The sequence below is a fragment of the Pavona decussata genome, unplaced genomic scaffold (genome assembly GCF_977016875.1).
Source record: "Pavona decussata unplaced genomic scaffold, jaPavDecu1.1 SCAFFOLD_219, whole genome shotgun sequence".
Classification (NCBI taxonomy): domain Eukaryota; kingdom Metazoa; phylum Cnidaria; class Anthozoa; order Scleractinia; family Agariciidae; genus Pavona; species Pavona decussata.
Window position 1 is genome coordinate 2261906 of NW_028145624.1, and position 24226 is coordinate 2286131.

Here is a 24226-nt window from a genome sequence, read left to right on the forward strand (position 1 = left end):
TTGCCCTCCCAAAAAAACTAAAAAACAAAAAAGCAATTATCAACATGAAAAATGATGACAATCAATGCTTTAAATGGTGCATCACCAGAGCACTTTTTCCTGCCAAGAAAAACGCAGAAAGAATTGACAAAAATCTCAGAGAAAATTCAAAAAGACTCAATTGGAATGATCTCAAATTTCCAATTGATTTGAAACAAATAAATCATTTTGAAAAACTGAATCAAAACATTTCAATAAATGTTTTTGGTTTTGATGAAAATGTTTATCCTCTAAGGATTTTCAAAGGAGAAAAAAGGCAACACCAAATCAATCTTCTTTTAATTGCTGATGATGTAAAAAAGCATTATTGTCTCATCAAAGACATGAGCAGGCTGTTGTCAAAGCAACTTTCAAAACACAATGGATCAATTTACATTTGTTTCAGATGCTTGAATGCTTTTCAAAAAAAAAAAACTTGAAATTCACCAAGAAATTTGCAAAAGCCATGAGTTCATCGAAATGCCAAAAAAGGAAACTTTCATCGAATTCAAAAATCACATTCGCTCACAAAAAATGCCATTTGCCATCTTTGCTGATTTTGAGTCTCTTGTTGAACCAATCAGCGGATGTCAACCAAATCCAAAAAAGTGTTTCACCAACCAGTTTCAAAAACACAAACCTTGTGGGTTTTGTTATCACATCAAATGCTGTTTTGATGAAAACCTTTCAAAAACTGTGACACGTCGAATGAAAAATGAAGAAGAAGACATCTCTCAAATCTTTGTTGAAATGATTGAAGATGATATCACAAGGATTCAAAATATTCCACGAAAACCTTTGATTATGAAACAAAATGATTGGGAAGATTTCAACGAATCAACAAAATGTTGGATCTGCCAGAGAGAATTCGAAGAAGACGACAAAAAAGTCAGAGATCATTGTCATTTCACTGGGAAATTCCGTGGAGCAGCTCACGGCTCATGCAATCTCCGATTCAGAAAGCCAAGTTTTACTCCAGTGATTTTTCACAATCTTCAAAACTATGACGCTCATCTTTTCGTCAAAAATCTTGGAAAAACACAAGGAGACATCAGATGCATTCCAAACAATGAGGAAAAATACATTTCATTCACAAAAAAATCGTTGTTGGTTATTACATCGACAAAGAAGGAAACGAACATGAAATAAAACACGACATCAGATTTATTGACAGCTTCAAATTCATGGCATCTTCTCTTGATGCATTGGTCAAGAATCTGGAAAGAGACAAAAAGATTGAAACAAAAAAAAGTCTCCTGAAAGAAAAAATAATTGAAAGAAAAAAAAAACACTGAAAGAACAAAAACTGACTCCAGAAGAAAAAGAAGAACTCGGAGAAAAACTCAACCTTCTTTCAAAAAAAGGAGTTTATCCTTAGGACTTCATGGACAACATCAAAAAATTTCAAGAAACAAAACTTCCACCAAAAGAAGAATTTTTCTCAAAACTCAACGATGAACACATCTCACAACAAGACTTTGAACACGCACAAAACGTTTGGAAAAGTTTCAAATGCAAAAACATGGGAGATTTTCACGACCTCTATCTCAAAACAGATGTTCTTCTCCTTGCTGATGTTTTTGAGGAATTCAGAAACGTTTGCCTTGAAAACTACGAGCTTGATCCTGCATGGTATTACACATCACCAGGTCTCGCATGGGATGCCGCTCTCAAGAAAACCAAAGTCAAACTCGAACTTTTGACTGACATTGACATGCTTCAAATGATTGAAAAAGGCACCAGAGGTGGTGTTTCAATGATTTCAAACAGACTCGGAAAAGCAAACAACAAATACATGAAAGATTTCAACCCGGAAAAACCATCAACATTCATCCCTTACCTTGATGCAAACAACCTTTATGGCTGGGCAATGTGTGAGCCTCTTCCAACTGGAGGCTTTTCTTGGGCAGATCCTGAAGAAGATTGGCGAAATTTTCCCTGCATTCTTGAAGTTGACCTTGATTACCCAAAAGAACTTCATGACATCCACAATGATCTTCCACTGGCCCCAGAGAGAATCATTGTCAACAAAGTTGAAAAACTCATTCCAACTCTCAACAACAAAGAAAAATATGTGATTCATCACAGAAATCTCAAGGAATATCTTCAAATGGGTCTCAAACTCAAAATGAGTTAACAGAATCATCAAATTCAAAGAAGAACCTTGGTTGAAATCTTATATTGAACTGAACACAAAACTAAGAGCAGAAGGAAAAAATGATTTCGAAAAAGATGTTTTCAAAATTAAGAACAATTCTGTTTTCGGAAAGACCATGGGAAACGTCAGGAAAAGGGTTGACATCAAATTGGTCAACAACAGAAAGTCTGCATTAAAATTCGCAGCAAAACCAAACTTTGAAAGTTGCACAATATTCGATGAAAATCTTATTGCAATTCACATGAAAAGAACCACACTGCTCTTTGACAAACCAGTCTTTTGTGGAATGTCAATTCTCGACATCTCAAAAACTCTCATCTTTGACTTTCATTTCAATTACATCAAACCAAAATTTCAAGAAAAAGCAAAACTCCTTTTCACTGACACTGATTCTCTTTGCTATGAAATCGAAACAGATGACTTTTTCCAAGACATTTCCCAAGATGTCAAAGAAAAGTTTGACACATCAAATTTTCCAAAAGATCATCCATCAAACATTCCAACTGGCATCAACAAAAAAGTCATTGGAATGATGAAAGACGAGGCAGGAGGAAAAATCATCGAAGAGTTTGTTGAACTCAAAGCAAAACTTTATTCAATCAAAATGCATGAAAACAAAAAAGAAGAAAAAAAATGCAAAGGAATCAAAAAATCAGTCATCAAAAAAACAATCACACATCAAGATTACAAAGATTGCCTCATTTCAGGAAAAAACAAATGAGATCCATGAATATCATCAGATCACACAAACACGAAATTTTCACAGAAACAGTCAACAAGATTGCTCTTTCTGCAAATGATGACAAGAGAGTCATCAGAGAGGATGGAATTCACACGTTTGCACATGGACATTATAAAATAACAAAATGAATCCAGAAAACATTCCATTTAATGCATTGATTGTTGGTCCAACAAATTCAGGAAAAACAACTTTTTTTGTGAATCTTCTCAAAGAAAAATTCAATCAAAAATTTGATTTCATTTTCCTGCTTTGTCCAACCTTCATCCACAACAAAACCTGGGACGGTTTTGCTGAGAATGACAAAGATTTTTTCATCATCATCCCAGAACACCATCAAATCGATGAATGGCTCAAACTAATCTCCTTTGCCTTTGAAGGAACAAACACATTGATCATTCTCGATGATTGCGCCTCATCAAAAGATGTGAAAAAAAGGACAAATGAACTTGTGAAACTTGCTTTTTCTGCAAGACATTCAGGAATCAGCGTTAAGGTTCTCACTCAACAAATGTCAAGCATCGCAAAACCTTTCAGAGAAAACATTGCTTCTTTGATTATTTTTTTCACGCTTTTTTTCAGCAAAAAACAGTCTTCGAAGAATTTGCAGGAGATTTGACAAAAGATGAAAAGAGGAGATTGATGAAAGAGTTGAAAGAAGTCAAATTTTCTCATCTTGATTTCTCTCTCAGGCATCCTTTTGGTCTCTCTTTGAGTTATTGAAAAAATTTCCATTTCACTTAAAATGGAAATCCAAGAGCAAGAATCAATGGCCCTTTGCGCCGGCTCCGAAGGAGCCATGAAAGAAGTCATGTCACTTCTTGAAACTGAACCCCAACCAATTGAAACAGATCACAGAGAAAATCTTGCAATTTTGGCAGCAAGTGGTCAATGCAAGGAAATGATTGGAGTTGATCTCACACAATATCAAATCAAAAGACTTTCAAAGAAAGATGTTGAAAAATATTTCAAAAGATACAAAGCTTCTTTGTCTAAAAAAACTTGCGGTGCAATTGTTGAAACATTTCTGCAAGCGAGTGCAAAAGCACTTTGTTTTTTTATTTCATTGTCAACAGAGAACTCAATTTGATTGCTGGAAGTCTTTACTTGAAATACGGAAAATACATGGCTGCAGCGAGTGCAAGTCTTTTGGCAGCAAACAGTTTGAAACTTGAAGAAGAACCTGTGAAAGAAATTGAAGAAGAACCTGCGAAAGAACTTGAAAAAGAACCTGTGAAAGAACTTGATAAGAACCTGTAAAAGAACTTGAAGAAGAACTTTAAAAAGAACTTGATCCAAAAGAAAAGACCAAAAACAGAAATTTTTTTCCAAAAAAAATTTTTTTTCAGAAATTTTTTTTGACAGTGATTATTTGGATCAAATTGAAAAAATTAAAGAAATTTTGGAACAAAAATTTGTTGATTTTCCAAAAACTGATTTCATTTGGAAACCAAATGAAATTCAATCAAATCAATCAAAACACTGAAACAATTTCTTTTTCTTTCAAAATTTCATCAACTTTGACTTAAATTGCATAACCATTCAGTTTGTTGCTGCTTGAAAATGATGAAAAACAAACAAAAACAATCCCCCTCATTTCTTTTTTTTCTTCTGGTTTTGGCTGATTCATTGGCTTGTTGAATTTGTTGAAAAATTGAGTTTTTTCTTTGAGATTCAAGAAAATTGTGTTTCTGATGTTTTTGCATTCCATTCCTGCCAATTCATGAATTTTTTCAATGGGCGAAAAATCATCCAGAGTGAGAAAAAGTTGCAATCCAAATTTACCTTAGAAGATTTGAAACTTTCCCTTGAGTTTCATCTCAAAATTTTCACCGTTGCACTGAACTTTCATGTAATTATGGCCTTTGAAAGTTGCTGGGATCAATTCAAAATGATCATTCGAAAGAGACATATTTTAAATAAAAAAAAATTTTTGTTTGATTTTTTTTCAAAATTTTTTTTGAAAATCTTTTTTTCAAAAAAAAATCATTTTTTTTCTCAAATTTTTTTGAAAATATTTTTTTCAAAAAATAATTTTTTGAAAATTATCTCATTATAATTTGCATTGATCTCAACAAAAGAAAAAGAGAAATTGAATAACCAAGAAACTTTTGATAGGAAGGAGTTTTTCTCTCATTTTCAACAAGTTTTTCAACATCCTTCAAGATATCCTTTTTCAACCTCATCTCGTGTTTGAGTCTTTCATTGAAAACTTGCATGAGTCTTGTCTTTGTTTTTCCCGTTTGGTTTCGAAAGAAATGAAATGTCGACTCATGATTTTCTTGAAGATTGTCTTTTTCAAGATATTGCTGATGTTTTTGTCTGTTTTCTTCTGATTCATTTTTGAAATAATCCAAAAGCACTTCAAGTTCTTCTTTGTTCAATTTATTCATTTTAAATGAAATGACAAGAAATTGAAAAATCATTTAAAATGGAAACCAAAGAAGCGAACGAAGTGAGCGCGCGAAGAGCACCTGAAAAAATATTAAAATCTCCAGCAAGTTCTAAAAAAAAGAACCTCAAAAAAGTTCTGAACAAATCACAACAACAACAAAACAAACAATTCCAAAAAATCCAGGAAGAATTGCAGCTGGAAAAAAACTTGCTGAACACAACAAAAAAGCAAGAGAAGCAAAGAAGAAATCAAACGCAAACACTCAAATCGAAACAAGCAAAAAAGAAAACCCTCCATCAAGTGAAGACGAGAAAAACAAACAAAGCAGCTCATTTTCACTCACTCAAGTTCTCTCTGTTGCCAGCATTGTTGTTTCACTTGCAGGATTGTATTACAAGAGGGAAGAATTGAAACGTATTTTCAAAAATGAAAGCAAAGTTGAAAAAGCTCAGAGAGAGTTGATTGATCACATGGTTGAAGTTGAGAGACAAAACATTGAAACAACAAAGCTGCAATCCAAGGATCCAAAAAAAGATTCAAAATGCAAACAAATGGATTAATTTGTTTTCTGAAATAAAATGTCAGACAATAAACTCGTGAAAACATTGACTGATGCTGCAACAATCACTGGATTGGCAGCAGGATTTGGATGGATTGCAAAGAAAGTCATCAAAGAACCAATGACTTCTGATCCTTCCTCAAATCTCATGAATTATGTGAAATTCACTGTCATCATTGCCGCCTCTTTGGCAACAAAAGATTATCTTGAAAAACAAAAAATATTGCCAAGTTAAAATGGCAAGCATCGCAATCATGATTGGAGGAGCATTGATCAATGCAACCGCCTTTGTTGGCGGATCTTATCTCGCAAAATTTCTTTCTGGAGATTCAGGATCAGCCTCACTTGAGGAAAAAAAGAGACACAACCTGGCAGTTGAAAAATATCAAAAAGAAGTCGAAAAATATGAAGAAAATCGAGCAAAACTGAATGATTGGATTTTGACCAATGACAGAATCAAAGATGAAGCAAAACAAAATTTCGAAAACACTGACTTTGCTTTGAAGCTCTTCAACAAGGGTTATCAACAAAAAATTGAAAATCTCAAAGAACCCCAATTTTCAGACTTTTTCCAACCAAGCAAATCTCAAAAACAGGGAGAATTGATCTTTGTTGGAATATCAGCTTTGGCTCTTGGATTTGCAGCAAGTCATTTCCTTTAAAATGTCAAACAAAAAACTCTCAAAAATTTATTATTCCCCAAAAGGATATTGGAAAGGACTTGGGGCAGTAAAAAAATTATCAAGAGAATCCGGTGTTCCAGAAGATGAAGCAAAACTTTGGCTCATGAAACAAGCAATCTGGCAAATCTTTCTGCCTGTTCCAAAAAACATTCAAAGACCAACATTTGATGTTGAACTTCCCAATGCAGTTCATCAAGCTGATCTTCTCTTTCTTCCTCACGACAAACTCAGGAGAAAAATTTTCAAGTTCGCCTTGACTGTTGTTGATGTTGCAAGCAGATTCAAAGCTGCTGAACCTCTCACTTCAAAAGATTCTTCTGAAGTTTCAAAGGCTTTTCAGAAAATCTATAAAGGACCTTTGAAATGGCCAAAAATTCTTCAAGTTGATCCTGGAAGAGAATTCATGGGTGAAGTAGCTCGGGAAATGACTAAACATGAAACGAGAATCAGAAGAGGAAATCCAAATGTTCACCGCGATCAAGGAATCGTTGAGAGATTCAATCGAACTTTGGGTGAAAGACTTTTCAGTTTTCAATATTCCCAAGAAATGAACATGAAATCGGGTGAAAGATCAAGAGAATGGGTGAAAAGGCTTCCAGAAGTTGTGAAAGAATTGAACAATAAAACAACTCGATTGACAGGAAAGAAACCGATTGACGCAATCAAAGAAAAGGTGGTTGATTCAAAGAAACCAAATTATTCAAGACCTGTTGGAAAAAATGAAAAGAGGCTTGATTCTTCAGTGAATGTTAGGTATCTTTTTGCTCCTGGTGAACTTGAAGGAGGTCAAAGAAGAGCAACTGATCCGAATTGGTCTCTGAAAGTTTTTTCGATTGACAGAGCAATTGTGAATGAGAAAGAATCGGTTCTTTATTATTTAAAAAACGGACCAAAAAGAGGATTTGTCAGAGAGGAGTTGATGATTGTTCCTCCTGGAACTGAGTTGCCACCGGTTTGAAAGCGAGCGGAGTGAGCGGAGCGAAGATTTCTTTTGAAAAATCAAAAGAAATCAGTATGCCACACTCTCAAGCTCTTTGTTCAAAATGCTGAATTGCGCATCAGCCAAGATGAATATTCGACATTTGACATTTCCTGAACCACTTGCTGTTCTTTTGATTGACAAATAAACTCCGTCTTTTGTGTTCACCAATCTCATTCCACTTCCATGAAGATCATTGTCTTTCATGCTCCTGAGATCGATGAACAATCCAAACTTGTCCCCAGCGAAGAATTCAGTTGCGTTCATTGAGGAGTTTTCCTTTCCAAATCTTCTGAAAGCTTCGTCAAACATGTCTCTCGTTTTCATGCCTTGACTGAAAATCTTGTTTTGAACTCCGTTGACGTCAACTTTCACCTCTGTGATGTCAGGATTGAATGTTTTTTCTGTGTCTCTTGCACCTGCTGTGAAGGGTTCAAAGAAAAGGAGGAGGATTCCCTTCATTGATCTTCTTGGGACATTGATTGATTCGTTGATGATTGTGTCTGTTCCCTTTGCAATTGTGATTGTTTTGTGATGAGTGACATGCTCAAACATGAAACGATCTCCGTTGAGAAGATTTGAATTGACTTCATCTGAAAGCTTTTTGCTTTGAAGGACCGCATATTCAAGCTGAATGTTTGTCAATTCATATGCAAGTTTTGTTGCGTCAGATCCCTTCACAACATCGCTTGCTGGGGCAAGGGTCAACTCAAAAACCAGTTCATCAGACAAGGCTCTTGGATAAAAGACTCCATGATCTTTCAGAATTTCGTGATCAAGTCTGATTCTGTATTTGTTTTTGAAGATTTCATTCAGTTTTTTCTCCTTGTCAACTGAAGAAGTTGGTTTGTCTCCAGCATTGCATCTGATTTTTGAGAGATTATCAGATTGAATCCCTTCACTCAACATGTTTTCTCTTTCATGTTTTGTCAAAAAGAGATCTTCCCAGAGTTTGAAAAGATCCCAACCGTCTGTGTCAACAAGAATTTCTCCAGCAAACTTGATTTTCAATTTGGAAACCAATGCTCTTGAAACATTTTTCACCAGAAAATAATTTGCATGACCACTCACACCCAAATCAAAAATCAACGCGAGTGCATCTGGAACCAAGACTGTTCCCTCATGAAGCTTTGGAACTGGAACCCTGAGTGTTTCACCTGGTGAAGCTTTGTTTGGATTGAATGTGACTCTGTGAACAGTTCTGTCTGCCTTCAGAGCGTTTGATGTTTTTTCTCAAAATTCGGATTGATGTTTTCGCTGACTTCCATTTTTAATAGAAATATTTTAAAATGACAGAATTTGATGAAAAAGATCCATTATTGAATCATGAAGATGATGATGACGAAGATTCTGATGAAGAAGTAAATGATCCTTTCGAAACAGGAGGAGGATCATCAGAACCAAGTGAAAGTACTCCAATGACAACAATGAGCAAAATTATGGAAAAGAAGGAGCAAGACCAAAAAATGCAGAATCATCTTTCATTGAAACTCAAGGTCGACAAACGTGGGAAAAATCACAATCCCTCACAAAAGATGCATGAGATGAACTCAGTTTATTTTACCCAAATGCAGAAGATGATAAACTTCAAGCTTCGTATTTCAAAGATAGGATAGAAGTCAGGATAAAAAAAGTGGAAAACCATTTTACCCATTGATGACCAAAGAGCAAACAACAGGAAAAGAAATATTAAACCCAAAACTACCAAAAGAAATATTATCTGCTTTGGGATCCGATGCTGAATCTTTGATCGCTCAGGATAATTCTAAAATAAGAGAAAACCAGCAGATACTGAGAGAAGCAGAAAAACAATTAAAAAAAGCATAAAAGATCGCTGCAGAACTCCAAAATAATGCTCAAGAAATCAGAGATTTGAGAAGCAAAATCGAAAGAGCACAAGCCAGAATTGATGCACTGCAACAAGAACATGGCTCAAGTCTTGAAAATGAAACAGAATTGCAAAGACTGAAGCAACTAAAAAAGAATTTACAAAAAGATTTTGAAAATGCAAAAAAGAAAATGTGGCTTTGCAGAAACAAGTGAAAGCCAAAGAGAATGAACAAGCAAAGGTTGACAAACTCAGAGCTGATATTGCAAAGCAACAAAAAGAAAGAAACACAACTGAAAAAAAAACTCAACACAACAAAAACCATTGATGAATTGAATGAACAAGAGGCTGAACTAAACAAACAAATTGAAAATGACAAATTGATCCTCGAAGATGAAAACACTTCTTCCCAGATGAGAGCAGAAGTTGAGGCAAGAGTTGCAGAAAATGAAGAGGAGCTTGCCAGATTGAGAACACAAATTGAAAAAAGAGAAACAGCCTTGCCTCTTCGAGAAAAAATCAAAAACATTTTCAAAAGATATGGATTCACAGTTGCTGCTGTTTTCCTTGCTGTTGGCACAACAATCGGTGTGATTGTGAGTGCACTCACAAATGGACTCAAATCTGTTGCCAAAGGAGTTGGAAATGGTTTGAAAGATCTTGGAAAAAAGATTGGTCAACTTCTTCCTGGATTGATTGGTTCAATCGTCAGTTTCATCTTCAAAACTGCAGGACAAGTTGTTGGATTCCTTGGAAAAAATGCTTGGCTTTTGATTCTTGCTGTTGCAGTTTTCATGGTTGAAAGGATTCAAAAGAAAATGAAAAATTGAGTCCAATCCATTAGATTGAACTCAACGAAAAAATCGCAGAATGGCAAATGCTCCAAGTGATGCTGCAATAATAAGACCAGATTTCAAAGTTTCATGGTTTGATTCTTCTTTTTTTTCACTTTCATTTGATTCCTGAAGTTTTTTTGTGACTGTTGATGAATCCAAAGGCAGTGGTTTTGTTTTTTTGTTTTCATTTTCAATTGGATTTGAAGGATGTGAAGTCGGTCTGTTGTTTTTTGAAGGTCCTCCATCCATCATCCTGACTCCAACTTTTTTCAAGTCAAGATTGACATCAGAGTTGACTCCGAGTTTCATGTTTCCAGTTGCTTTTTTCAGATTGTTGTTGTATCCAACTGTGCTTTGAGTGTTAAGGGCAAGATTTGAAGGCATCAACCATGTTCCGGGTGAGATGGCAAGATCAAGCCTGACTTTTGCCTCATCAATCGCAAGTTGAAATCTTTGGATGCTTTTTGACAAGTCAGGCTGTCTGATTGCATCTTCCATGAGGATGAGAAATTCTCTTTGAGCTTCCTTTGCCCCTCCAAATTCACCCAGGATTGATGATCTGACGTTGACTTGTGCTCCAAGAATGCAATAAACGAATGCTTCAATGGATTGATTGAGTCTTGCCATTCCTGCTTGAGAAAGTCCATTGAGAGGTCCGTTTGGCATGAAAAATTCAAACTGTTTGTCAGCTCCTTGATCGTTTCTGATGAAATCAATTTTGTTTCCTTTTTCGTCAGTTCCACCTTCATCTGAGAATCTTTGACTTGATGGGTTTTGAAGGGTTGCTGGGGGAAACGTCCAATGCTTTTGTGCAAAGTCTCCTTCTCCTGGATAAAAGATGTTCACGAAACCGAGTCCAAAATTTTGACCGAAAGTGAATCTGAAATCTGCGTTTGGTGAAATTTGAAATTCTGCACAGATTCTCTTGAATGAAGGAATGTCGAATTTGTTTTCAGTTTTACTAAATGTGGGGTCACCTGGAAGAGCAGATTCACTTTGAATTCCTCCCATTTCAAAGAGAATCCTTCTTGTTGTGAAATAAATGTGGAAAAGAAGGAAAGATTTGATTTGAGGAGGGGGAGAGTTGACGAGATTTCTTGAGATTCCAGATGCTGTTGTTGCACACCAAAAAGCAAAGTTGAGTTGTTGTGGCCAATGGTCCATGCTTGGTTGATTCAGCCATTTTCTCGATTCTTTTCCAGTTTTGTGGGTGATCTTTGTTTTCGTGAATATTTCTCTGAATTTTGTTATGAAGCTTTCGTTTGGTTTCACAAAAATTTTGATTGGTTGATTGAGGATTTCCCCAAAAGATTCGGGGATTTTGTCAGAAAATGGAACAGCAGGAACTGAATTGAAGGATTTGAATTGAGAATGAGTTCAGGAGGAAAGCTACCAAATCCAAGAGCTTTCTTCATTTCATCAGACCAATCTTTGGGGTTGGGTGAAACAATTTTCCAAAATTGATTTGGAATAACAATGTAATTTATTTCGGCTGTTGCATGTGTTTTGTCGGTGAAATCAACTTCTGCAACAAATTTGCTGAGGTCAGCGTTGGGAAATTTGGCTTTGAAGTTTCTCCATGCTTTTTCTTTTGCTTGGTTGGAAAGTTTTTTGCTTCTGGGCTGGTTTGAATCCATTTCAACAAGTTTTCCATTTTTTATCTTTTGAAAAGAAAATGGTTGTTTTCACTTTCTTGCTGAATTCAAATGATGAAACAATTTGGCTTGATGAGCCAATCGGAAATTTTGAGTTCATCCGGATGACCAATTGCTCTTTTTATAATTCTTGGTACAATTTGAAAAAGAGAGGAGAAATCACCATGATTGATAATAAAAACGTTCGTTCTGTCAATAGAATTAATCCTGGATATTACAGTCTTCACGCAATCGGAAAAGAAATAAAAAAAATACTTGAAAAAGAAAACATCGAAGTAATTCTTGGTGATGAAAGGGGTTCAATTGTGATTGAAAATCCTGGCAAAAAAGTTATTTTTGATCGTGAACTGTCTTATCTTCTTGGCTTCAATCAGAAAGACCAACGGCACACTCTGAAAGATGGAGTGTCCATCATCAATCGTTTGTTTTCATTCAATAACATCCTCATCAGCTGCGATCTCGTGGATAAAAACGAAAATTTTTTCAATGGAAAACCTTCAACTGTTTTGACGTGTTTTGATATTAGTGGACAGCCTTACGAAAGACAATTATTCTATTCAAAAAATATTCCGTTTCAAAAAATAGCAGGTGGAAAAAAAGTTGTCAATTCTTTGCGAATCACAGTGACAGAAGAAAATGGTGAGGTCATCGATTTTAATGGACTTCCGTTGAGATTTGAATTTGAAATTATTTGAGATCTTTAATAAAATGAGTGAACAAAATATCATTCCAAGTGCGCCACAACTTTATCCTTCTCTCGAAGCAAACGAAGTGGGCGCGGAATTCAGATTGAAAAATATTTGTGATTGTCAAAAACAGCTTGAGGATGAAATTTCACATTACAAGCAAGTCAGCAAAAAATACAAGAGAGCAAAATCAGTCGCTTCAAAAATAACATCTGTTTCAGTTTTTTTGACAACCTTGTTGGCATCAAGCAGTGTCGCAACTTTGTTGAGCGGAATCGGAATTGCCGTCGGTGTTCCTTTGAGTTTGACTGCATTGGTTGCGACACTCGTCTTATCGGCTTCAATGGCTGGAAGTGCGAATTTTGAAAGAAAAGTGAGAAAACATGAAAAAACCGTTTCTCTCGCTGAATCGTCGCTTTTGTCAATGAGTCGTTTGATTTCAAAAGCTTTAAAGGATGGATTTATTTCTGATGGTGAGTTTGACTCGATTTTGCGAGAAATCGAAAAATATTTTTCGATGAAAGAGCGCCTTCGAAATAAACAAAGGAAGGATTCGACAGTGAAAAGCGAATCGACGAATCCAGTTGATGTTGATGCCTTAAAAGAGGAAATTAAAAAAAAATATCAAAGAAAACTCGGATCCCTTCTCGACGTTCGGAACTGAGAGTTGAATTTGAGAAGCGAGCGGGTGGGTTTTCATTGTTTTTTTTGCGAGAAAAAAATTAAAAAAGCGAGTAATTTACATATCCAAAAAAGATATGTAAATTTTAGTTTTGTAAAAAATAAACATTACAAGCGTGTTAAATAAAAATCATTTTATTCGGTTTCTAAGGCATTGTTTTCTTGGCAACGGCGGACATTTATGGCCGCTGTTTCTAAGGCATTGTTTTCTTGGCAACGGCGGACATTTATGGCCGCTGTTTCTAAGGCATTGTTTTCTTGGCAACGATAAAAAGAACATTTTTCAAGTTGTTTGTGGCCAAAATTTGTTAGCACCGGAAGTTTTTACTTTTGACTTCCTCAAAATCCTTGAGGCAATATTTGAATTCGCCACAAGAAAAAAAGCAAAAAATGGAATAAATCTTTGCGCGGTTGGAATTGCAAATGCTTGCAGAAGTGGAAAAATTGAAATTGAAAATGTTGAGTATGATTTCAAAAGAGAGTGATTTTCAGAGAATGTCTCTAGAAATCAAAATTGCAGTTCATTTTTTATCCATTTTTCTTCATCAGAAGAGAAATTTAAAATATTTTTTCTTCCACAATTTTCCATGAATTTTCCCCAATATTCTTTCACTTTTTCAGGATTATTTTTTTATTCATGTTTCTGCGAGTTCTTTTTCTTTTTGTTCTTTTTCGTTTTCAATGTGTTCCATCCATTTGTTCCAATATTCTTTCGCTTTCTCGGGATTATTTTGTCGCCAACGACGTGAACATTCTCTTGCTTTTTCTCGTTGTTCGGGGTTGTTTCGAAAGATTGCCATTCGAGTTTGAACTTCAAAATGGACATTTTTTGTGGGATCTTGGTCGTTTTTGGTGAGAATTTCAATCATCTCTTGTTTTCTCATTTTTGAAGAATAAATGATTTTTCGTTCTTTGCAGATTTGTTGGAGTTCTTTACAATTCTGTTTTTGGTAATCCATTTTATTTGGAAATTTTTTTTTATTTTTTTGGGATTTTTTTGAATTTTTAGGATTTTTTAAGGACTAGTAGTGGTTATTTTAAGTTGTAGTTTTTTTTTGCTTTTTATGCTGATTTATGGGTAATTTTTAAAATGAGCCAGTTTTCTTTTTTTTAACCTACTCTGCACGTTGTTTAGTCCTACACTCAGGCTGTTCAATCCGCATTACACTTAAAAGCAGAGGGTTTCTCTTTAGTAATTTCTTTAAATTTGGAAGACCGTTCTAAAAAGGCATTGTAAGTCGATCGAAATGGACACAATTTATTTGCAGGAAGGTATTACAGAGTCAAAAAGTACTACTTGAAACGTTATATCAAATACAATACGGTATTTTATTGCGGTTGAGTTGTCATTTTCGAAGGGCCGCTACTTTCGGGATGGGGGGGGGGGGGGGGGCGTTACTTTCGGAATTCAACTGTTTTCAAAGGAAAACTGTGAGGGTATGGATTGAAAGAAATCAGAGAGCTACAAATTTGATATTTTAGTGCTGGGGTGTACAGGATAGTGTGAAAAGATTACTGTAAAACCTAATGAATTATTTTAACAACCTGGAGAGCAAGAAGCGTTGTATTCACAGCGGTTTGTTGTCTTGTTGAACTTCAACTTAGCCGGACAGGGCATTCCATACAGGGACCCATTTGAACAGGCGATATATCCATAGCAGTTGTCGGGATCTGCGTAGTTACCATTGGCTTTCCCATCGCAGAAACCTCCTAAAACAACGATAAAAACTGTTAGATAACTAGCAGGCAAGTTTCTCAGTCACACTAACATCTTTTTCCTCGTGGGGAGAGCAAAACAAAATCAAGAAAAAAGAGGGGAAACAAAGCTAACAAGATTTTATAGCATGTTTACTAAACGTTTAAGAAGAAAAACAAAAACAAACAAATGAACCCAGATGAAATAGATGGCTATGAGGGGATTTGTTATACAAGCCTGTTACCAGAGGTGTTACACCTAATACAGTATAGGAATTTGCATGATTTTCAGTTGTGATTTTCGGCTGTTCTACCCATACCTGAAATACTGCAACAGATATTTTTTGTGCAAGTACTTATTCAACAAGACTTCAAGGTATTTACAAAATTTAAAAAAAGGTTGTTAGAATTATGACATTTTCTAAATATAGACAGAAATGAAAGCCACTATTTCTGTCGTTAGAACTACTGAATATATATGAGTTAAATATTTATCAGATAGTCTCATTTATGTATTCTCACTGGAAACTTGCCTTTAGCTTTCACAGATTACTTTTCAAGGAATGACACTATTGATAAGCATAATAATAGATCGTCAACAAAATTACACATAAACTACAAAAGAAAAAAAATTTTCGATTAAGTATGTAGAGTGTACAAACCACCTAAAAGATTTCTAATTTTGTATTTGTAAGTTTCACTTGGGCAATCAGATACAAACATCAGATTGGCAAACCTTGACTCATGGTTGCTTCAGCTACACTTCTTTTTAGTGGGAACTTCTCATTATTGACACGAGTTTCAGAAAACATCATAGTTAAAAAAAGGCAGTAGTTATAAAGCCTGACAAACGTGTTTGTTACAGGCAACAATAGATCTAGAAATGTGTTAGAGTAACTGACTAATAGAAACGTTGCTTGTAAGATATTCAACTGTAGTGTGAACATTAAAACAAAGGATTGTACACGGTCGCGGCCCCTCCAACAAAAATTGCAGCACCATTGCCGTAATACACGGTTTCATAACCAGTTCCTCAACAAACTATGAAAACATCCTGTACTTTTTGGCCACCCGAGTCTGATGCGGTATTGTAGTAACGAGAGCAGGACACCTATCAGAAATGCTAATACGCTAAAATAAGGTAACTACAATGTACATGAGAATGATGATTATTCAAGAAAGTGACGTTCATGGCACAAACATCAAATCCTAGCAGTATGCAGGATGTTTGTCCCATGAACCTAGTTTAATGGCCTTAGCTCCCACGAGTCTCCTGTAGCTCAGTGGTAGAGCATCCGAACTAGTAATCGGAAGGTCTTAGGTTCGACTCCTGATAGGAGCACTCGGATTTCTTTTTTCCGAGTCTGCCTGCGTCACTTTCTTGAATAATCATCATTCTCATTCATTTACCAGGCTGGAAATATACCATCACATTTCTTTCATACACCACACGCTCGACATTCAAATCCTAGCAGTATGCAGGATGTTTGTCCCATGAACGTAGTTTAATGGCCTTAGCTCCCACGAGTCTCCTGTAGCTCAGTGGTAGAGCATCCGAACTAGTAATCGGAAGGTCTTAGGTTCGACTCCTGATAGGAGCACTCGGATTTCTTTTTTCCGAGTCTGCCTGCGTCACTTTCTTGAATAATCATCATTCTCATTCATTCACCAGGCTGGAAATATACCATCACATTTCTTTCATATACCACACGCTCGACATTCAAATCCTAGCAGTATGCAGGATGTTTGTCCCATGAACCTAGTTTAATGGCCTTAGCTCCCACGAGTCTCCTGTAGCTCAGTGGTAGAGCATCCGAACTAGTAATCGGAAGGTCTTAGGTTCGACTCCTGATAGGAGCACTCGGATTTCTTTTTTCCGAGTCTGCCTGCGTCACTTTCTTGAATAATCATCATTCTCATTCATTCACCAGGCTGGAAATATACCATCACATTTCTTTCATATACAATGTACATGTTGCCACATTGCCACATGTACTCTTCCTTTGGGCTCAACTGTGCCAAGATATGTTGCGATGGAATATGCCGGTTTTCCTGCACATGTACTAGTTGTATCGATTGTGACTGGAATGAAAAATGTTGTTCGGATCATCACGGTTGGAGTGTGCTCTATATGTCGTTCATAACTTTTGTTTGACTGATGATAATTTGCTGCTGGGCTCGCCACTGGGATCCCAATATGTTTATACAGCTGTTTCGACAAAGGTTGTTCAAAAAAGCGTAAAAGCGTACGTGATAATGCCGAGAGGTAGTCTGGGAAACACCCAATAAATTTCAATAAAAACTTTGAATCCATATTGCCTGCCGTCTCATGATCAAGTCTTCGCTGCATGGTCGAGGCATTATGGATTCTGAGTTTTTATTGAAATGCATATTTCCCGCCATCTCAACAGTGGGGGCAATATGGATTCTGTGCTATAATCGAAATTTATTGGGTATTTTCCAGACTACCTTTCGGATTGTCACGTACGCTGTCGAAACAGCTGTGTATTCATGCATTTGCGCGCTTTTTAACTCGTTAATTCGCGCATGCGCAATGAACGAGTTATGGCAACGTATCAAGAAATGGTCTATTGTTCCGGCTCAACTTTGGGTATTGTGCCGTTAGACAATAGTCCTTTTGTCCTTGGTAGCGCTGAGGGACTTTGGTCGAAGCTAAGCGGAAAAGCTCACGACTGATCGGTAAATTGTCGGCGTGACAATTTAGCTGTATTGGGGGAGTGGGCAGAGTAAATTTGCACTCGTCAGCTCAATTGTCACTGGTTTAAACTGACCACCGGAGCGCGCATACGCGCATCGGACTGATTAGAAAGTCGAGAGTTAAACAACAACAACATATAATGTCCGCATGTGTCTCTTTAAGATCGACCACCTCTCTCTTAATAAAATGCCTGGTATTACTCGAAGCACTAAAACATTTATATTTTATTGCGCGTAATCGAAAGCTGAGTGGCGATCAGGTGAACAATGCCAGGTGTATGACTTTGAGGCGCTCAGCTGTGCTAATGGGTCTGTGTATCAATCATCGAAGTGGAATTTGGACATTTCTCCTTCTTAAAACAAGCCTTATGCTAGCTGATTACCTTTGATGATTAAGAATATTCTGATCAAGCATTTTTCTTTGTTTTCACTGAAGCGCTTGCAGTATGATGAGCTTGCGGTCCTTATGAAAAAAATTACAGGTCTTGCGCGTGTTAATCTCTCTCCCAAAAACTGTCATAGTTCTAACAGTCTTTGTAAAGGTATACTGTTCAAAACATTTTTTTTTAGTTTTCGCCGAGCGTACTGATTATGACTTTTCAGTTTGTTTTCAGTCGAGCGCGCAGCGCTTCATAAAGGAGGTGTGATTTTTCTTCTTTCAATCAAATCACTGAGTAAGACCCGGTTCAGACGCCGAACTTTTCATGAGCCGAACCTAATACCGCGAATTAAGTACATAAAAAGTTCGGCGTCTGAATCAGTTGAGAACGGCTGTTTCAATTCGGAACGGCTTAGCCGTTCTTCCCGCCTGACTCAGCCTGCGCAACTTTGTAGATATCGATCAAGCGCGCGGCACGCAACTAAGGTGTGACTTTTTTCCATGAGAATATGTCGAATACTTAAGGTCCTGCTCGCGAGTAAATCGGTCTGCAACGACTTTCAAAGTTTTAATAAACCGAATTCTTACAGTCATTGGAAAAGAAATACTGTTCAGAACATTATTTTTAGTTTTCGTAGAGCCGACGCAACTTTGTAGATATCAATCAAGCGCGCAGCACTCAACGAAGGTGTGATTTTTTTCCCATCAATAGAATAATAGGTCTTGCGAGTGAATAATTCTCTTTCCAAAGTTTTTCATAGTTTTATTGTTCAAAAATTTACTCTGGTTTTCGCAGAACGCGCGCAACGCTTGAGTAAAACTAAAATCTCTTGAGAGGGCATTGAGCAATTGATTTCACAATTGGACCTATCAGTAGCTATTACAAAGTCACTAATACGATTTTTTTCTGCACACTAAAAGCGGTCCTAAATCTGATTTATGTAGCGCGACATTTGAATGAGCTAGAGCGGCGGAGTGATGATTGAAAAACCCGCTGAGCGTAAAGCAAAAATATAAGCGCCCCCAATAACATAGCGCCTCCAATTTTCGTGGGACATTGTCCGCTCCCGAATGTTTTCTTGCCGGACAATGTTCGTACTGGGGAAAGAGGCGCGAGGCTCACAGCGCTTCCAGGCATTAATCGCTGAACAAATGCATGCTTTCACCTCCAGTGCACCTGCCACGCGTAGTGCGCCTTTAGATAAAGCGGTTGAACTGTTCTTTTGCCAGCAAACACTGGCAATATTACACTTGTAGCCTACACGGCAGCTTTTACTTTTGAGTACAACCCTCACCCTACCAGCCATCCCACAGCAGCTATTTGCACCGAAATAATTATACCAGTACCACCTCTCCCGGGGAGAATTTGTCTTCCGATCGTTCAAATTTCCCGCTTGTATGGTAATCGGAAAATTTTGAAAAATCGCGCGACTATTTAGAAGCTGTTGTCGCCATTGTTCCCGCCATTGTTTCTAAAGGCCATATAGGGTCAATTTTAGGTTGTATAACAAAGCCTATTGTTATCAAAGTTGATCCGCTTTTCTTGATACGATAGTGGCGTTTTCACTTGGTTGGTGAGTTGTTAACTTTGAAGCATGCGCTGTGATCGTAATGTAGCGGAATTTCACTCTGGCGCTGGTCGAAATAAGCGAATTTTGCGTTTTTGGAAGGGAAACACACCTCTTGGAAACGGTGAATCGAAAGAGAAACTTCTAAGGGATGCTCGAAAGTTTCAACAGCGGAAATCAAGCATTAATGGCGAAGAAATTTTTCTTCGATTTGTGGTTTTATTAGCTCGATGATCGGGCGGATCTCAAATCAACTTTTAATCCGCGGAGTTCCTTGGTAATGTTTAAGTGTTTCTAGGAATACAACACACAAATAATTACAGGTTTGATTGTGAATTTGTACTGAAATGCTATTCTAATAGACCGATTTTTCGTTTTCCGAACAGTTCTTGCAAAATGTTTGAAAAACGTGCTGCGATAAATTCGCTTCAAAATTGACTTCAAATCGCTTGCAAGTCGCCTCCCGGCGAAAATTATACGCTTTTGCTTCTTAGGCCTGTAAAAAGACCTATCTGAATAAATTTTTTATTTAGTAAAGCTTTTTGTCTGTTTTTCTATTTTTATTGATGAAACGTGACAACTCGGTGTAATCTTGTGTAAACAAACACGTCCTCGAAACTAGCGGATGAAATTCGCCCAGACAGAGGCCGCAATAAAATTCATTCGGGGTCCAGTTTGAGCAATAAGATCGATTCCACAGCAAAAATGTAAACACTGAAAATTTGCATCGCAACGCTTGATGTACGTCTATATTTACGTTCACTTGGATAAAGCCAAAATAGCAACTTCAGCAAGGTTGAAACCTTCTCTGGATGTTATAAAACGCGACAAAAGCCGTCGTTTGAACTTAAAATGCTGAAAACAGCAAGATTTAGGTTACGTGGTAGGCAACCAAAATCGTTCACATGTATCAAGTTTCATTCGGCAACAACACGACTCGAGGGAAAAAAATTACGGAGGTTCTTGGAAGAAAAACTGGACGCTTTCTTTATCGATTGGCAACCACGCAAACCACCAAAAAAAGCGTACACGCCCACCTTTGCGTTGCTTCGCGTATCGGAAGGAATCCGAGTGTGTAATTTAATTGTTTAATTGTTTATACATAACGCATTCCTTGTAGCGTAGTTTGATGCGAGTACCGCCTTACGGTTACCACTATTCACTTCTGCATTCATGAGTCACAGGAGCCTTTGATTTATCCTTCGCCAAAGGCTAAAGTCTGGTCGCCGAAAGCTCATTTCGTTAACAATTTTTTAAGCAAAGAAATCTCATTGGCTTTTAATACGTATAATCCTGTTTACTCCTCCATTTTTACTGATATGTTTTGTTTCCAAAAAATGGCAGTGACAGGCTTGTTAAAAAATTTGACCTCCAAACAGTGGGAGCTTAAGAGGAAACAGTGGCTTAATTCAACTTTGTGCTACCGGAGAGCGTAGAGTCCCGAAAGTAACGGTCCCCGTTACTTTCGGATTTAGAAGGCCAATCAATAATCTGGTAGTCGCTACTTTCGGATGGTTACCAAACGTTTGTGATTTTTTTAAAGGTCATTCCGTTTATGCATGTTATTAACTCTCCACATGAACAAAGCAAACTGAAACAAAAAAACAAAAACTTAAAAAGGCTCAAAAAGACTCTGTGTAGCGAAAATAATGTTCGTATTATACTGCAACTAATTACTGTATCATTTGACTCCGCTGACACATACAGCTTTTAAAGGATAGTTTCCAGTAGAATTCAATGAAGTTTGCAATCAAATCACAAATGATTCTTCACGTTGTTTAGTCCTACACTAAGGCTGTTCACTCCGCATTACACTTAAGAGCAGAGGGTTTCTCTTTAGTAATTTCTTTAAATTTGGAAGACCGTTCTAAAAAGGCATTGTAAGTCGATCGAAATGGACACAATTTATTTGCAGGGAGGTATTATAGAGTCAAAAAGTACTACTTGAAACGTTATATCAAATACAATACGGTATTTTATTGCGGTTGAGTTGTCATTTTCGAAGGGCCGCTACTTTCGGGATGGGGGGGGGGGGGGGGGGGCGTTACTTTTGGAATTCTACTGTTTTCAAAGGAAAACTGTGAGGGTATGGATTGAAAGAAATCAGAGAGCTACAAATTTGATATTTTAGTGCTGGGGTGTACAGGATAGTGTGAAAAGATTACTGTAAAACCTAATGAATTATTTTAACAACCTGAAGGGCAAGAAGGGTTGTATTCACAGCGGTTTGTTTTCTCGTTGAACTTCAACTTAGCCGGACAGGGCATTTTATGCAGGGACCCATTTGAACAGGCGATATATCCATGGCAGTTGTCGGGATCTTCGTAGTTACCATTGGCTTTCCCATCGCAGAAACCTCCTAAAACAACGATAAAAACTGTTAGATAACTAGCAGGCAAGTTTCTCAGTCACACTAACATCTTTTTCCTCGTGGGGAGAGCAAATCAAAATCAAGAAAAAAGAGGGGAAACAAAGCTAACAAGATTTTATAGCATGTTTACTAAACGTTTAAAAAGAAAAAAACAAACAAATGAACCAAGGTGAAATAGATGGCTATGAGGGGATTTGTTATACAAGCCTGTTACCAGAGGTGTTACACCTAATACAGTATAGGAATTTGCATGATTTTCAGTTGTGATTTTCAGCTATTCTACCGATACCTGAAATACTGCAACAGATATTTTTTGTGCAAGTACTTATTCAACAAGACTTCAAGGTATTTAAAAAATTTAAAAAAAGGTTGTTAGAATTATGACATTTTCTAAATATAGACAGAAATGAAAGCCATTATTTCTGTCGTTAGAACTACTGAATATATATGAGTTAAATATTTATCAGATAGTCTCATTTATGTATTCTCACTGTTCTCACTATCATGGAAACTTGCCTTTAGCTTTCACAGATTACTTTTCAAGGAATGACACTATTGATAAGCATAATAATAGATCGTCAACAAAATTACACATAAACTACAAAAGAAAAAAAAATTTCAATTAAGTATGTAGAGGGGCAAAAATTAAGAACAGCCTGCCAACCAAATTAAAACATTAAGGCAAAGTATATTTAAAAAAAAGGGAGAAGATTTCTTTAACAAGAGTATCATTTATAACTAGAAGCGACGTAAGGACAAGTAGGTGCTGTTTAATAACTAGTAATATTTGACATATATTGCTTTTCCTAATTAAACTGAGTCACCATGATTAACATGATTATTGTTTAACGTTTATGATAATGTAAGGAAGATCTCCTTAGAAAAGCTATACCAAGCTTGCAGGGGTCTTCCTGCTACCTGATAAAGTTTGTTTTTTAACCGATGTAAGAAAGGTTTGAGTGGCAAAATAAATAAAAGTGAAAAATTTTTTCAAAGAGTCCTTTTTTATCTCATCAGAGGAAGTTCAATCATTGCATTTTTCTGTGAACTGATATTCCTTGTATTCATTGATTCCTAAATATACATGAAAAGGAAAAATGAAAGAATAGACCTAATTAAATGTGGCGAGACATCGAATGTGTCCTCAACACGGTTTCCTTATAAACAGGTCCTTTTACTCCTTACGAAGCAAAGGAAATTGCAAACCTTGTATTGGCTCTATGAATCCCAAGAGCAAGGCGCTTAAGAACAAGCCAAGAAAAACACTGTTTAGTGCCATCGTCTCCAGTCGTTAGTATCTCTGAGGAAGAAAAACAATCGAGCGATAAAAAAATTAAAATAAAAAAATTGTCAAGTTCTTACTTTGCTTTTCTTTGTTTGCACAGAAAGTGGTTTGATTGAGAATAAGACCTGTTTAAAAACAATTAACGGAAAAGGGTGGTATATGTTACCGAAGGTATTGAGTATGTTTGGGCGTATTTCTGAATGGCGTGCGGTATTTGAGAATAAACTAAGTGGAGTACTTTTCTATATTTTGCGAGACAACGAGAGTACGATACGTCTATACTTTCTATGAGACACTTATTTCACGACGTGGAGAATTCCTTATGGACTTGTAAAAACCAAATGATTCACACGTCGTGCCCTCTTCGCAAAAAGCAAGAAACCGAGCTTCTCAAAAAAATCAAGCCTGCAGGATCCGTGAAATTCGACCAAAATTAGCCGAGATCTCTCCTTCTTCAGTAAAAAGGCCGGCATTTGTTTGCTCTACTATTCAAAAGAGCAGTTTATTGCTCTTATTACAAATAAAGATAATGGCCCGTTTACACGGTTTAAACATTTGATCAACATTCCCTCAACAAAAGTTGAATGGATGTTGGTAAAATGTTAGAGGCAAAAACTGAACCGCGGAGTGTTTCAACGGCTTCAACGACATTCAACAATTTCGAGAACAAAGGAAATGTTGAATCGATGTTGAATGAAAGCTTTAACCAATTTTAAAATTGATTCAACACGCTTTCAACAAGCGGCCTTCAACATTTCTTACACCTTAAACTGAGAAAACCCTCAGCACTCACCTTCGTCAACACAGCCAACTCTTAAACACAATCCGATCCGTATACGCTAGTCCGAAGTGAGTACACTGTTTCTGATCAATATATGGAATATACAGTATTTGACGTTCGCACGGTAGACAAAGTTATCAATCACTCAAGTTTAGCTTATTAAGTATCATCCGTTCCGTGCAGTTGCCACTAACAATAGCCCCTTCTCGCAC

The 24226-nt window shown here is 36.7% G+C and overlaps 2 protein-coding genes across 5 annotated transcripts in view; both read right to left on the minus strand.

The window, feature by feature from the left end:
- LOC146459476 (chymotrypsinogen B-like) overlaps positions 1-24157 on the minus strand; it is a 116633-nt gene extending 92476 nt beyond the window's left edge. The window contains exons 1-4 of one of the 4 annotated variants that reach the window (XM_085089402.1): positions 24027-24145; positions 23155-23248; positions 21772-21936; positions 14763-14927 (exon numbers count right to left, since the gene is read on the minus strand). In XM_085089402.1, the coding sequence (XP_084945528.1) occupies positions 14763-14927; positions 21772-21936; positions 23155-23227 (403 nt within the window). In that variant the 5' untranslated portion in view covers positions 23228-23248; positions 24027-24145. Of the gene's footprint in view, positions 1-14762; positions 14928-21771; positions 21937-23154; positions 23249-24026 lie in introns of all 4 variants that reach the window. The other 3 variants (XM_085089401.1, XM_085089404.1, XM_085089403.1) reach the window with 3 other exon arrangements.
- LOC146459469 (uncharacterized) overlaps positions 1-24226 on the minus strand; it is a 283723-nt gene that overhangs the window by 256573 nt on the left and 2924 nt on the right. The gene's annotated exons all lie outside the window — the stretch shown is intronic.